The 15,521-nt window shown below is 38.7% G+C and overlaps 1 protein-coding gene across 1 annotated transcript; it reads left to right on the top strand.

Moving 5' to 3' along the window:
• Window positions 1-12,536: 12,536 nt before the first annotated feature.
• Window positions 12,537-14,377, top strand: Btbd35f29 (BTB domain containing 35, family member 29). The gene has a single exon (XM_003688961.3). The coding sequence runs from the start codon at window positions 12,635-12,637 to the stop codon at window positions 14,129-14,131; it is 1,497 nt and encodes a 498-aa protein (XP_003689009.1). The 5' UTR covers window positions 12,537-12,634; the 3' UTR covers window positions 14,132-14,377.
• Window positions 14,378-15,521: the final 1,144 nt, after the last annotated feature.

Below are 15,521 nucleotides of genomic sequence, written 5' to 3' on the forward strand. Positions count from 1 at the left end.
GGATCCAGCAATACCTCTCCTGGGCATATATCCAGATGATGCCCCAACTGGTAAGAAGGACAAATGCTCCACTATGTTCATAGCAGCCTTATTTATAATAGCCAGAAGCTGGAAAGAACCCAGATGCCCCTCAACAGAGGAATGGATAAGGAAAATGTGGTACATCTACACAATGGAGTACTACTCAGCTATTAAAAAGAATGAATTTATGAAATTCCTAGCCAAATGGATGGACCTGGAGGGCATCATCCTGAGTGAGGTAACACATTCACAAAGGAACTCACACAATATGTACTCACTGATAAGTGGATATTAGCCCAAAACCTAGGATACCCAAGATATAAGATACAATTTGCTAAACACATGAAACTCAAGAAAAATGAAGACTGAAGTGTGGACACTATGCCCCTCCTTAAAAGTGGGAACAAAACACCCTTGGAAGGAGTTACAGAGACAAAGTTTGGAGCTGAGATGAAAGGATGGTCCATGTAGAGACTTCCATATCCAGGGATCCACCCCATAATCAGCATCCAAACGCTGACACCATTGCATACACCAGCAAGATTTTATCGAAAGGACCCAGATGTAGCTGTCTCTTGTGAGACTATGCCGGGGCCTAGCAAACACAGAAGTGGATGCTCACAGTCAGCTAATGGATGGATCACAGGGCTCCCAATGGAGGAGCTAGAGAAAGTAGCCAAGGAGCTAAAGGGATCTGCAACCCTATAGGCAGAACAACATTATGAACTAACCAGTACCCCGGAGCTCTTGAATCTAGCTGCATATGTATCAAAAGATGGCCTAGTCGGCCATCACTGGAAAGAGAGGCCCACTGGACACGCAAACTTTATATGCCCCAGTACAGGGGAACGCCAGGGCCAAAAAGGTGGAGTGGGTGGGTAGGGGATTGGGGGTGGGTGGGTATGGGGGACTTTTGGTATAGCATTGGAAATGTAAATGGGCTAAATACCTAATAAAAAATGGAAAAAAGGAAATGTAAATGAGCTAAATACCTAATAAAAAATGGAAAAAAATACAAAAAAAAAAAAACCAAAAAAAAAGAAAAAGCAAGAAAGTAATCCTTCAACAAAACTAAAAGAAGACAGCCGCAAGAACAGAACCCCAAATGTAACATCAAAAATAACAAGAAGCCATAATTGCTTTTCCTTAATATCTCTCAATATCAACAGACTCAATTCTCCTAATAAAAAGACAGAATAACAGACTGGCTATGTAATAGGACCCAACATTTTTCTGGATACAGGAAACTCACTTCAGGGAAAAAGACAGACACTCCCTTAGAGTAAAAGGTTGGAAAACAATTTTCCAAGCAAATGTTCTGAAGAAACAAGCTGGAGTAGTCATTCTAATATCGGATAAAATCGGCTTCCATCCCAAATTTATCAAAAAAGACAAGGATAGGCACTTCATACTCATCAAAGGTAAAATCTTCCAAGATGAATTCTCAATTCTGAATATCTATACTCCAAATGCAAGGACATCCACATTCATTAAGGAAATTTTAGTAAAGCTCAAAGCACACATTGCACCTCACACAATAATAGTGGGAGACTTCAACACCCCACTCTCATCATTAGACAAAACCTGTAAACAGAGACACATTGAAACTAACAGAAGTTATGAAACAAATGGATTTAGCAGATATCTACAGAACATTTTATCGTAAAACAAAAGGATATTCCTTCTTCTCAACACCTCATGGTACAATCTCCAAAAGTGTCCATATAATTGGTCACAAAACCTGCCTCAAGATAAAAAAAAAAAAAAAAAAAACATAATGAAATGATCCCATATATCCTATCTGATCACCAAGGACTAAGGCTGATCTTCAATAACAACATAACTAATAGAAAGTCACCATTCCCATGGAAGCTGAAGAACACTCTACTCAATGATAACTTGGTCAAAGAAGAAATAAAGAAAGAGATTAAAGGCTTTTTAGAGTTTAATGAAAATGTAGCCACAACACACCAAAAACTATGGAAAACAATGAAAGCATTCCTAACAGGGAAACTAATAGCTCTGAATGCCTCCAGAAAGAAACTAGAGAAAAAATATATTAGCAGCTTGACAGCACACCTGAAAGCTCTAGAACAAAAGGAATCAAATTCACCCAAGAGGAGTAGAAGGCAGGAAATAATCAAACTCTTGGCTGAAATCAACCAAGTGGAAACAAAAAAGAACTATACAAAGAATCAACCAAACCAGGAGCTGGTTCTTTGAGAAAATCAACAAGATAGATAAACCCTTAGCCAGGCTAACTAGAAGGCACAGGGACAGTATCATAACGAACAAAAACAGAAATGAAAAAATGAGACATAAAAACAGACCCTGAGGAAATCCAAAATATCATTAGATCCTACTACAAAAGCCTATACTCAAAAAAAAAAAAAAAAAAAAAAAAAAAAAAAACTGGAAAACCTAGATGAAATGGACGATTTCCTAGACAGTTAAAAGATACCAAAGATAAATCATGATCTGATTAATGATCTAAACAGTCCCATTTCCCCTAAAGATATAGAATCAGTCATTAATAATCTCCCAACCTAAAAAGCCCAGGACCAGATGGATTTAGTGCATAGTTCTATCAGACCTTCAAAGAAGACCTAATTCTAATTCCCCTCAAACTATTTCATAAAATAGGGACGGAAAGTACTCTGACCGATTCATTCTATGAAGCCACAATTACTCTATAACTAAACCACATAAACAAAGAAAGAGACTTCAGAACAATTTCCCTTATGAATGAATATTGATGCAAATCTAATCAAAAAATCCTAACAAACTGAATCAAGAACATGTTAAAACGTTCATCCATCAAGATCAAGTAGGCTTCATCCCAAGGATGCAGGGATATCCACTATATAAACAAACTCAAAGACAAAAACCACATGATCATCTCATTAGATGCTGAGAAAGTGTTTGACAAAATCCAACACCCAATTCATAATAAAAGTGTTGGAATGATGAAGAATTCAAGGCCCATGCCTAAACATAATAAAAGCAATATACAGCAAACCAGTAACCAACATCAATCTAAATGGAGAGAAACTTGAAGCAATCTCACTAAAATCAGGGACTAGACAAAGCTGCCCACTTTCTTCCTACATAGTCATTATAGTACTTGAAGTGCTAGCCAGAGCAATCTGACAGCAAATGTTGATCAGGGGAATACAAATTGGAAAGGAAGAAGTCAAAATATCAACATTTGCTGATGATATGATAGTATATATAAGTGACCATAAAAAAAATCCACCAGAGAACGCCTAAACCTAATAAACAGTTTCAGTGTAGTAGCTGGATATAAATTTAACTCAGGGGAATCAGTAGCCTTTCTGTACACAAAGGATAAACTGGCTGATATAGAAATTAGGGAACAACACCCTTCACAATAGTCACAAATAATATAAAATACCTTGGCGCGACTCTAACTAAGAAAGTGAAAGATCTGTATGACAAGAACTTCAAGCCTCTGAAGAAAGAAATTGAAGATCTCAGAAGATGGAAAGATCTCTTATGCTCATGGATTGGCAGGATTATTATAGTAAAAATGGCTATCTTGGCAAAAGCAATCTACAGATTCAATGCAATCCCCATCAAAATTCCAACTCAACTTTTCACTGAGATACAAAGGGCAATTTGCAAATTCATCTGGAATAACAAAAAACCTAGGATAGCAAAATCTCTCCTCAAAAATAAAAGAACTTCTGGGGTAATCACCCTGCCTGACATCAAGCTGTACTACAGAGTAATTGTGGTAAAAACCACATGGTACTGGTACAGCGACAGACTGGCAGATCAATGGAGTAGAATTGAAGACCCAGAAATGAACCCACACACATATGATCTCTTGATCTTTAGCAACATAGCTAAAACCATCCAACGGAAAAAGACAGCATTTTCAAGAGATGGTGTTGGCTTAACTGGCAGTTATCATGTAGAAGAATGCAAATTGATCCATTCTTATCTCTTTGTACAAAGCTCAAGACTAAGAGGATCAAGGAACTCCACATAAAGCCAGAGACACTGAAATTTATAGAGGAAAATGTGGGAGAAACCCCTAGAAGGCATGGGCACAGGAGAAATTTTCCTAAACAGAAGAGCAATGGCCTGTGCTCTAAGATCAAGAATCGACAAATGGGAACTCATAAAATTGCAAAGCTTCTGTAGGGCAAAAGATACTGTCAATAAGACAAAAAAAAGGCAACTAACAGATTGGGAAAAGATTTTTACCAATCTTAAATCTGATAGGGGACTAATATCCAATATATACAAAGAGATCAAGAAGTTGAACTCCAGAAATTCAAATAAGCTCATTAAAAAATGGGGTACAAAGCTTAACAAAGAATTCTCAACCAAGTAATACCAAAGGGCTAAGAAACACTTGAAGAAAAAATATTCAACATCCTTAATCATCAGGGAAATGCAAATCAAAACAAACCTGAGATTCCACCACACACCAATCATAATGGCTAAGATAAAAAATTCAGGTGCCAGACCATGCTGGCGAGGATGTGAGAAAGAGGGACACTCCTCCATTGCTGGTGGGATTGCAAGCTTGTACAACCACTCTGAAAATCAGTCTGGCAGTTTCTCAGAAAACTGGACATAGTACTACTGGTAAATCCAGCAATACCACTCCTGGGCATATACCCAGAAGAAGTTCCAACTAGTAATAAGGACACATGCTCCACTATGTTCAAAGCAGCCCTATTTATAATAGCCAGAACCTGGAAAGAACCCAGATGTACCTCAACATAGGAATAGATACAGAAAATGTGGTACATTTACACAATGGAGTACCTCTCAGCTATTAAAAACAATGAATTTATGAAATTCTTGGGCAACTGGATGTATCTGGAGGATATCATCCTCAGTGAGGCAACCCAATCACAAAAGAAGTTACTTTACATGCACTCACTGGTAAGTGGATATTATCCCAGAAACCTAGAATAACCAAGATACAACTTCCAAAACAGAAGAAAATCAAGAAGGAAGAACAATTCATGGATATTTCATTCCTCCCTAGAATAGAGAGTAAAGTATCCATTGAAGGAATTGCAGAGACAACGTTTAGAGCTAAGATGAAAGGATTGACCATCCAGAGACTGCCCCACCTGGGGGTCCATCCCATAATCAGCCACAAAATGAAGACACTATTGCATATGCCAGCAAGATTTTGCTGAAAGGACTCTGATATAGCTGTGTCCTGTGAGGCTTTGCCAGTGCCTGGCAAATACAGAAGTGGATGCTCACAGTCATCTATAGGATGGAACACAGGGCCCCCAATATAGGAACTAGAGAACATACCCAAGAGCTGAAGGGGTCTGCAAGCCTATAGGTAGAACAACAATATGAACTAATCAGTACCCCCAGAACTCCTGTCTCTAGCTGTATATGTAGCAGAATATGGCCTAGTTGGCCATAATTGGGAAGAGAGGACACTTGGTTTAGCAAACTTTATATGCTCTAGTACAGGGGAAAGCCAGGGCCAAGAAGTGGGAGTGAGTGTGTAGGAGAGCAGGGCGGGGGGTGGGTATAGGGAACATTTGGGATAGCATTTGAAATGTAAATGAAGAAGATATCCAAAAAAAAAAGAAGAAAAGAAAAAAATCGAGAATCCCCAAATGGGACCTCATAAAATTTCAAAGCTTCTATAAGAAAAAAATATACTACCAAGAAGACAAAAAGGCCTCTAACAGATTGGGAAAGCATCTTTACCAATCCTAAATCTGGGATAGGGTCTCATATCCAATATATACAAGGAACTCAAGCAGTGGAACTCCAGAGGAATCAAATAACCCCAGTAAAAAATGTGGCACATACCTAAACAACGAATTCTCATCGGAAGAATACCAAATCACTGAGAATCACCTGAAAAAAGTACAACATCCTTAATCATCAGGGAAATGCAAATCAAAACAACCCTGAGATTTAACCTCACACAAATCAGAATGGCTAAGATCAAAAATTCAGTTGATAGCAGATGCTGGCAAGCATGTGGAGAAAGAGGAACACTCCTCCATTTCTGCAAACTTGTACAACCACTCTGGAAATCAGTGTGGCAGTTCCGCAGACAATTGGGCATAGTTCTATCAGAAGATCCAGCAATACCTCTCCTGGGAACATACCCAGAAGATGTTCCAAGTGGCAATAAGAACACATGCTCCACTATATTCATAGAAACGTTATTTGTAATAGCCAGAAGCTGGAAAGAACCCAGATGTCCCTCCACAGAGGAATGGATACAGAAAATGTGATACATTTACACACTGGAGTAGTACTCAGCTATTAAGAACAATGAATTTATAAAATGCTTAGGCAAATGGATGGATCTGGAGGATAACACCGTGAGTGAGAGAACCCAATCACAAAAGAACTCACATGATATGCACTCACTGATAAGTTCTTATTAGCCCAGAAACTTAGAATACCCAATATATAATTTGCAAAACACATGAAACTCAAGATGAAGGAAGACCAAAGTATGGATACTTTGCCACTCTTTAGAATGGGGAACAAAATACCCATGGAAAGTGTTAGAGAGATAAAGTTTGGAGCTGACATGGAAGGAAGGACCATCAGAGTCTGCCCCACCTGAGGATCTATACCATAATCAGCTACCAAACACAGACACTATTTGCGTATGCCAGCAAGATTTTGCTGACATGACCCTGATATAGGTGAGGTTATGTCAGTACCTGGCAAATATAGAAGTGGATGCTTAGAGTCATCTACTAGATGGAACACAGGGCCCTTAGTGGAGGAGATAGAGAAAGTACCCAAGGAGCTGAAGGGGTCTGTAACCCTATTGGAGGAACCACAATATGAAATAACCAGTACCCCCTGAGCTTGTGTCTCTAACTGCATATGTAGCAGAAGATGGCCTAGTAGGCCATCATTGGGAGGAGAGGTCATTGGTCTTGCAAAGATTATATGCCCCAGTACAGGGGAATGCTAGGGCCAGGAAGTTGGAGTGGGTGCGTTGGAGAGCAGGACAGAGGAAGGGTATAGGGGACTTTCTGGATAGCATTTGAAATATAAATGAAAAAATATCAAATAAAAATTTTGTTAAAAAGCAAACAAAAGATTAGAAGGTAGACATAATCAAATCAGGTTTGAAATCAATTATGTTTAAGAAAGAGCACAACAGAAAGAATCAATGAAACTAAGAGTTTATTTAGAAAATCAGTAATATCAACAAATCTTTATCCAAAATAACTAACAGTCAGAGAGTACATCCAAATGAAATAAATCGAACAGACACTGAGAAAATCCAGATAACCATAAGAATATATTTGAAAAACCTGGACTCCAACAAATTGGAAATATCAAAAGAATTAGACAATTATTCTTTATATATAACACATGTGTTGATAACATTTTCAAGACAGTGAGAGTGAAATTGAAGAAGATATCAGAATATGATAAGATCTGCTATATTCATGGATTAATAAAAATAGCAAACTAAAAATTACTATCCCGCCAAAGCAATCTACAGATTCAGTGTAATTCCCATCAAAATTCCAACACAAAATTTTCACAGATGATGGAAGGACAAATCGCATCATCAAATGGAAGCACCAAAATTTCAATAGAGCTAAAACAATCCCAAACAACAAAAGAACTGCTGGAAGTATCCCTATCCCTGCTTTCAAGTTATAATACAGAGGAAGTATTTCTTGCATGCTGAAGACATATGGATTCTGTTTTTGAATCTAGAATAATAAAAGCAAAATTATATTGACACAAAACCAGACAGATTTATTGAACATGAAACATAATTGTAGACATAGAGAAATCGTTACAATTATGGGCACCTTCTTTTTGATAAAGAAGTCAGAAATACACACTGCAAAAAGGACAACTTTGGCAAATGGTGCTGGTCACAGGAATGCAAATAGATCCACTTAGCATCCTGCCCCCCAAAAAAGAAACCCACAAGAAAATCAAAGACCTAAACATAAAACCAGAGACACTGGTGTGATAGAAGAGAAAGTGGTGAATAGCATTGAACTCATTGGCATGGAAGACTTTCTAAGCAGAACACCTTTAGGCCAGGAAGTGAGACTTAAAAAAAAAAAAACTAATAAATGGTACCTCATGAAACAAAAGGGCTTGTGTAAAGCAAAGGACACTATCGCTCCATCAAGAAGGCAGCTTACAGAATTGGAAAATATTTTCACCAACTCCACATCTGATAGAGGACTAATATGCAAACTATATAAAGAACTGAAGATGTCAAGAAAAACAAATCATCCATCTTAAAAATTTGATGTTGATCTAAATAGAATTCTCCAATGAGGAAACTCAAATAGTTGAGAAACACTTAAAGAAATGTTCAACATCCTTAGCCATCTGGGAAATGAAAATGAGAACTACTTTGAGATTTCATTTTACACCTGTCAGAATGGCTAAGATCAACAACACAAGGGACAGCTCATCCTGGGGATACAGTAAGGGGCACATTCATCAATGGTGGGAGTGAAACTTACACAGGTACTATGAAAGTCTGTGTGATAGTTTCGCTGGAAAATGGGAAAAGATCTACCCAAAATTGAGGTTTGCCACTCTTGGGCACATAGCCAAAGGATACTTCATCCTACCCAAGAGATATTTCCTCAACTGTGCTCACTGCTGCTCTGTTCACAAGAGCCAGAAACCAGAAACAACCTAGATTCCCCTAAAGAGAACATGGATAAAGACTGTCTAGTCTGTTTCCTCCCACTAGCACAGGTTTCTAGCAGCTCCTCTTTTGAAGGTTCACACTGACCACCAGTTCTCCCTGGATGATGATTTAACTGCCTTCCTTGTCAACAATGGTTCTGGTCTGGCAAATGCCTGGTTTGCTGGTTATGATGCTCCAGGGCCATCTACCCCTCCATTATGGGGTTGCCCTAGGCACCAGGGCATCACGGTGGGTAAGAGACAGAAGGACACCTTTGTGGGTACTGAGGCCCATTGCAAGAGAGGCATCCTGATCCTGAAGTACCCCCATTGGTCATGACATTGCCACGAACTGGTTCAATATGGAGAAGATCTGGCACCAAACATTTTACAACAAACTGCATGTGGTCCTCCAAAGGAACACTGTGCTGCTCACCATTCCCCCTAGAGCCCTAAGGCCAACTGTGAAAAGATGACCCACATCATTTTTGAGACTTATAAAACCACAACCATGTAAGTAGCCATCCAGTCTGTGCTGTTCCTCTAGGCCTCTGGTCATACCACTGCGATTTTGATGGAGCCCAGAGATGGGGTCACACAGAATGTGCACATCTATGAGATAATGTGCATATCTCTGCTCTCCTTGTGCCATCCCGTGTCTGGACCTAGCTGGCCTGTACCTGACAGACTACTACATGAAGTTCATGACCACATGTGGCTATAGTTCACCAAAAAGCTGGGAGGGAAATCATGCCTAATATCAGAGAGAAGCTGTGCTATGTTGCCTTAGACTTCCAGCAAGAGATGGCCACTGATGTGTTCTCTTCCTCAGCAGACAAGAGCTATAAGCATCCAGGTCATCACTATTGTCAATAAGCAGTTCTGCTGCCCTTAGGCTTTTGTTTAGCCTTCCTTCTTGGGTAATGGAATCCTGTGGCAACCACGAAACAACATTTAATTCCATCATGAAGTGTGACATTGACATTCTGTACATGTATAAATAATATTCAGATTTCTATAATCTCCCTAACCTATCTAGACTCCTGCCCACTTCTACAAACCTTTTAATCCCCCTAGTTCTGTTTCAGACATTGGTTTTGTTTGTTTGTGTTTGAGAATCCTAGAGTTTAACTAGGATTATCAGTATGACCATGAGCTCAAAACTCTTTCTTGGAGGCCAGATGCAGGACACTGGATCTGGATCACTGGATGTATGGAAGATAACGATTCTCTCTCCCTCAGAACCCACCAATATTTCACCAAAGGAGGGAAAAGTTGAAAGAGTCCTTCCCTGGCCCATTATTTACTGTGAGGAGGTTTTAGTCATGGGTAGACTTTACATATACTCACAGGTGTTGGGAAGTCGTGACTGCACTGGTGGTCCTGTAGTGAAGAAAACAGATTCCATAGCCCTCCTCTTTATGGTCCAGTTTTTATATATTTTCTGCTCCTTTTTTTTCCTCTGAGGATCCATGAGGGTTCATGCCTAAACAAGATAGTAATACCATTCAGCCATTTCTTATTATCGTGCTTTGAGCAGTTATGCATATTATTCCTCACTGTAGTTTATTGCGAAAAGGGCTTCTCTGAATGAATCTTGAAGTAGAATTTCCCCTAGATATAAACATAGATACTTAGAAGGGAGCTTGACACCTTGAGAATTTACATAAACAACAGTAATAAATTCTCCCCTAGGGCCAAAGGCATTTTCTATCCTCCTGTGGAACTGGCCTCAAATCTAATCACAGATACACTGGCTATCCCTATAACAGTGATGTCACTATTGTGTAGCTGGACACATCTTTCTTGGCAGATTGGTATTGTACATCATAAGGTTCATATCTGGGTAACTCTGTTGATGCCATTACTCTGCCAGCATCCTGAATAGCACAATCCAGAACTATGAAAGCTAACTAGATGGAAGGAAGTTTTCAGTTACATGCCAGCTCAATTTCTCTATATTTTAGAACCACAATGTGGTTTATCTTTTGTAGCAGGGTCTTATCATATATTCATGGTAGGCAAACAGAAAGAGTGTGAAGAACCTGTATTATTTTCAAGATTTCTGGGAACTTCCTGAACATACCTGGCATTGGGATTTTTTTTTCCGCTTGATTTTCAGCAGCAGTATTATGTAGACATACAGGCCATCTACCAGCTAAATATGTGTCTTTTGAGACTTTATCAATTTTATTATAAACAGTAAGTTTCCATGTGGATTTTCAAATATATCCTTAGCTTTGTTTATCCCCTCATCCCACCAGCTTTTCTACCCTATCTCTACTTAAATTTTCCTCATAGGTTGAATATTCATATTAGTGATTGTACAAGTAATGGGCTTATGAGAGGACAAACACTTTCAAAACTTAAGCATTTCTGGGAATCTATTAGAGAAAAAAAGAATCAATATAATAATCTATCAAAAGGAGGTGGCCCTTGAGTGGGGTAAAACGCTCATGTTGCAACTGCAAGCCAATACTGATACTGACACTGTCAGGATCATACTTCCTAGTAACATTTATTGTGGTGAAACCTTCACTCTTCTCACAGATTATTCTTGTGATATCATCTAGGCATGACTAAAAGCAAACAAATTAAGGAATGTGACTTTTTATTACCCTTGAAACTATTATGAACTTAAGATTTCTGATTTCTTTGGAAAGTCGGGTACATTATATGGTGATTCTCTGGGAGAGAAAGGTTAAATGATGTTTTGCTAAGGCAAACACTGGTGAAAGGATGCTTTGATACTGAAGATGCACATGAAAGAAGGTTTGGCTGAGGCCAACACATGGGTGACAGGATGATTTGCTGAAGTAGACACAATTGAGAGGATGTTTTACAGAGGGAGATACAGGTTAGAAGATGTTTTGTTAAGACAGACTTGTGAGAGGAGAGGTGGTGTTAAGAAAGAATATAACTATGACCTCACAGACACTTGGAGGAGTGTCTTGCATTGGTTCACCTTGCTCTGCCTCCATAGACTTTGCTGGCCAGGCTCTGGGAATGGATTGCCAGCACAGAGGAATAAAAAGAAATATTTAAACATTTGACTTGGCTTCTTACAGATTGCAATTTATTAACAGTAAGGAGTCCATATAAAGTTAATATGTAAATGCAAATCAGTAAAACAAAACCATAAAACACGCATACATATGCAAGTTAAACAAATAACTAGATTTATAAGGAACTTTTAGAAATATATATATATATATATATATATATATATATATATATATATAGGCAAAGCATACACAGAAATTGTTGATATAGGCATACAACTACTTGCATGAAATACTTCTCATTAATCCTAATCAAAAGAGGCTAACAATAAAATTAGCAATAACAATGTTTACTGTTTATATTGGCAAAAGCAGTTAGTAAGTGATTATCTCAAATACTACAGACATTTGAGTGCTCATAGTCATGGGTCAAGGGTTGGAATATGTACAATCTTAAACACACATCAGGATGAATTTGGCCTGGTTGTTCTCTTTAAGGAAAAGAAAATTCAGCTGGCAAGGTTGAAAAACTAGGTGAACGAGGTTCTCCAGTTTGATGGAGGTCATCTTCAGCAAAATAGTGTGGCCCATTTAGAAATAGTGGGAGAAGGGAGAGGTGAGGGGAAAGGAGGAGCAGAATGGGAAAAGGAAAGGAAGAAGGAATTTAGGAATAATGGAAGGGAGGGAGGAAGGGAGATGGGAGGATGGTGGGGCAAATGTGCAAGGGAGGAAGGGGAAGGAGGAGGGAGAGGGAGGGGTTGCTATCAGGAGGCGGGGCCTTTGCTCAGGCAACACACATGTGGACAATGAAGAATGCCCTGCCTTCTCTGTGACGTCAGAATCTGTAGTAGAGAAACACAGAGAAGTCTAGGCAGGACTGGCAGACTACAGCAATGCCTCAACCAAGAAGCCTCTGCGAGAGCTTGTTCTAGGAATTTTCATCAATGGGGCTTTTAGTCAGCAGGGTCTTGAGATGCAGGGATTCCAGTCTGTTAGAGCCACAGCCAGAAGCCATAGCCGGAGCCAGCTACATTCCTGGCAGTCGCAAGCGAAAAAGAAACAGTTTGGAGGAGTTGGCAACAAGTTCTAATGTTCATGGACCTCAAAACCAGGGAATGTATCCACATCAAGTTCTCAACTACATCTACTGGAAAAGGGTTAAGATCTCATCTAATGATGCTTATCAAAACTTATTTTTGGACGGGCATGATAGCGACATTAAAATCCGTGCTCTGGGAAGAACATGGTGCTTACACAAAGTATTTTTATGTCAGTCAGGCTACTTTGCTAACATTCTCAAAGGTACTTGGAGAGAATCACACCAAGGTGTTATAAATCTGATCATTAAGAATGAGGATATTGATACCCGATCTCTGCATTTTGTGTTTGGTGCTTTGTACACGGATGCGGATTTGTCAATAACACCTCTGGAAGTTCCTCAAGTTTTGGCAGCAGCATGCCTGCTTCGGGTGGATCGAGTAATTCAGCAGTGTGAAGGAATCATGAAAGAAACTATCAACAGGAACACTGTGTGCTCCTATTATTTGGCAGCAGAAACCTATAGATTAAAAGCTGTAAAGACGAGATGCTTTGAATGGCTTCTTTGCAATTTGATGGTACATCCAAGTGTGGCACTTTACAAGAAAGTAGATTTGAAGTTGATGTATCTTCTAGCACTGTCTTCTGACTTACTAGTCATGCAAAAGGAGATTGATGTATATACCACACTAAAAATATGGATGTTCCTTTATCTTAATCCATGCTGGAACGGAACCATGAAACAGCTTTTACAACACGCAAACAACTGGCTTTCCACCCACATGGCATATGTTGATAACATCAGTTTTCTTGAAAGTGAAGAAGGACTAATATTTCAACCCGTGTTTAAAAAGCTGAGATTTCAGCACATCATCTGGGACTTGACTTCCACAACTATTCTTGAACAAGATCGACTAATACCTATGGCATGGTTGTCACCCATTTACAAACAACAGTGGTTGACTTTGCTGCGAACACAAGAATATGGGGTAATTGGACCACAAGTTATCAATGAACAAGAACTTGAAGAATGCACCATGAGGTGTGGTACAATGATCCCCAAAGATGGAAGATATACTTGGAAGTGGTCAGTTGGACGACTTGGCTTTCCTTTACGTGTGACCTTTACCAGGCAGTGTGTAATTTTAAGGCAACGGTGTCAGAGGTGTGATGGTTCTGCTTGCCACAACCATATCCGAAATGTCATATTCAGAATAACTTTGGTGTGTTTTGATTCCAACAAAAGAGTAACTTTCAGAAAGACAACAGGTTATAAAATCCTCACCTTTGAATATAACGAGGAGCAAATTGTAATGAAATTGGATAGTGATGCGCTAACCTTCCCTATGTGTATATTCTGCAATTTCCTTTTTGTAAACCTAGGAAATGCAGAAAACAAGTAATCTTATCAATTATTAGACTGTAAGCATTTTACAAGTATTGAATGGCTCATTTAATATGAAGGCTGTGTAATGACTACAGTGAGGAAGACCCAAAACAAATTCAATATTCTTTGGAGTCTAGTACCACCAGAAGTGATTGCTTACCTCCATCACCTTATTTCCATGTATTTCTGAAGAAAACCTTTACATCCAACAAAGTATTTGTCAAATCAAATAAACCTAATCTTCTGATTTAAATTTACCATCGAGATCCAAGCTTGGAATGGAAAGAAGAGACTATATTTGCAAGGTAAAACATCTCAATCAACTTGTTAAGTAGATTTGGCCCTAGCTAAAATTGAGACAAAATAAAATCATGCCATTGTTGAAACTGTTGTGAACCAATGCATTCATTATGTCATTATTATAAGACGTAAATCATTGGTTAAAAGGGAATATTTGAGATTACTCTCTGTGTGGGCTTTCAAATAACTAAATAATGTCGTTTGGGTTCGGAAAACATTTACTGCTGACTATGTCTAACTAACTATATATGCACACATACAGACATTTATCTTATACTTAAATTTCATGCCCTATCCTGGATAAGCAAGTGAATTATATATGCAATATATTTACATAGAACTATATATACTTATATAATATATTTATGTATTGATGTAAGGGTAAATACCAAGAATCCAATTTTTGAAAGGGGTAAACAAGATAGGAAATGGAAAATAGGCCTTCATGATACCTATCATTTGCTATCAAGGTATGAGCTGTATCATAGTATACTGATCAATTTCTCTGCCTTAATTTCTTTTACTGTTGCAGTGATTTTATGTTTTTAAAAAGACCTTATGAAATCACCTTAGGGGCAACAGTTTCAATTATCTCAGACTTTGAGTCTCTAGGCTTCTGTGGCAGGAGGTTGAAGAAACTGGTCACATCACACCTACAGTAGAAAGAGATCACCTTAATGCAAGTACATCAATAACTTTCTCCGTTGTGTAGAGTTCAAGATTAGAGTCAAGGAATAGTGCCACCCCGGATAGGTAGGTCTTCCCAAGTCACTTTATGCAATCAAGATAACCTCCAACAGGCATTCCCAGAGCCTGGACTCTCACATGATTGTAGATGCTGTCACAATTCTTCCTCTTGTCAACATGATACAGGAACACACCACTTTTAAGCCATAACCTAACAACCTTTGGTCTTCATAGGTTCACAACCATGGCATGGTACAAAATTCACTGTATCCAACTTTGAAAGTCCCATAAATAGTTCCCTTGTTCAATGTGGCTGGTTCTGTGCCAATGCCATGATGATTTTACTACTATAGCTTTGTAGTCTAATTTGAACTGGGAATGGAGTCCCCAGCAGTTCCTTTTTAATTCAGGATCATTTT

Source organism: Mus musculus, chromosome X (genome assembly GCF_000001635.26).
Source record: "Mus musculus strain C57BL/6J chromosome X, GRCm38.p6 C57BL/6J".
NCBI lineage: Eukaryota > Metazoa > Chordata > Mammalia > Rodentia > Muridae > Mus > Mus musculus.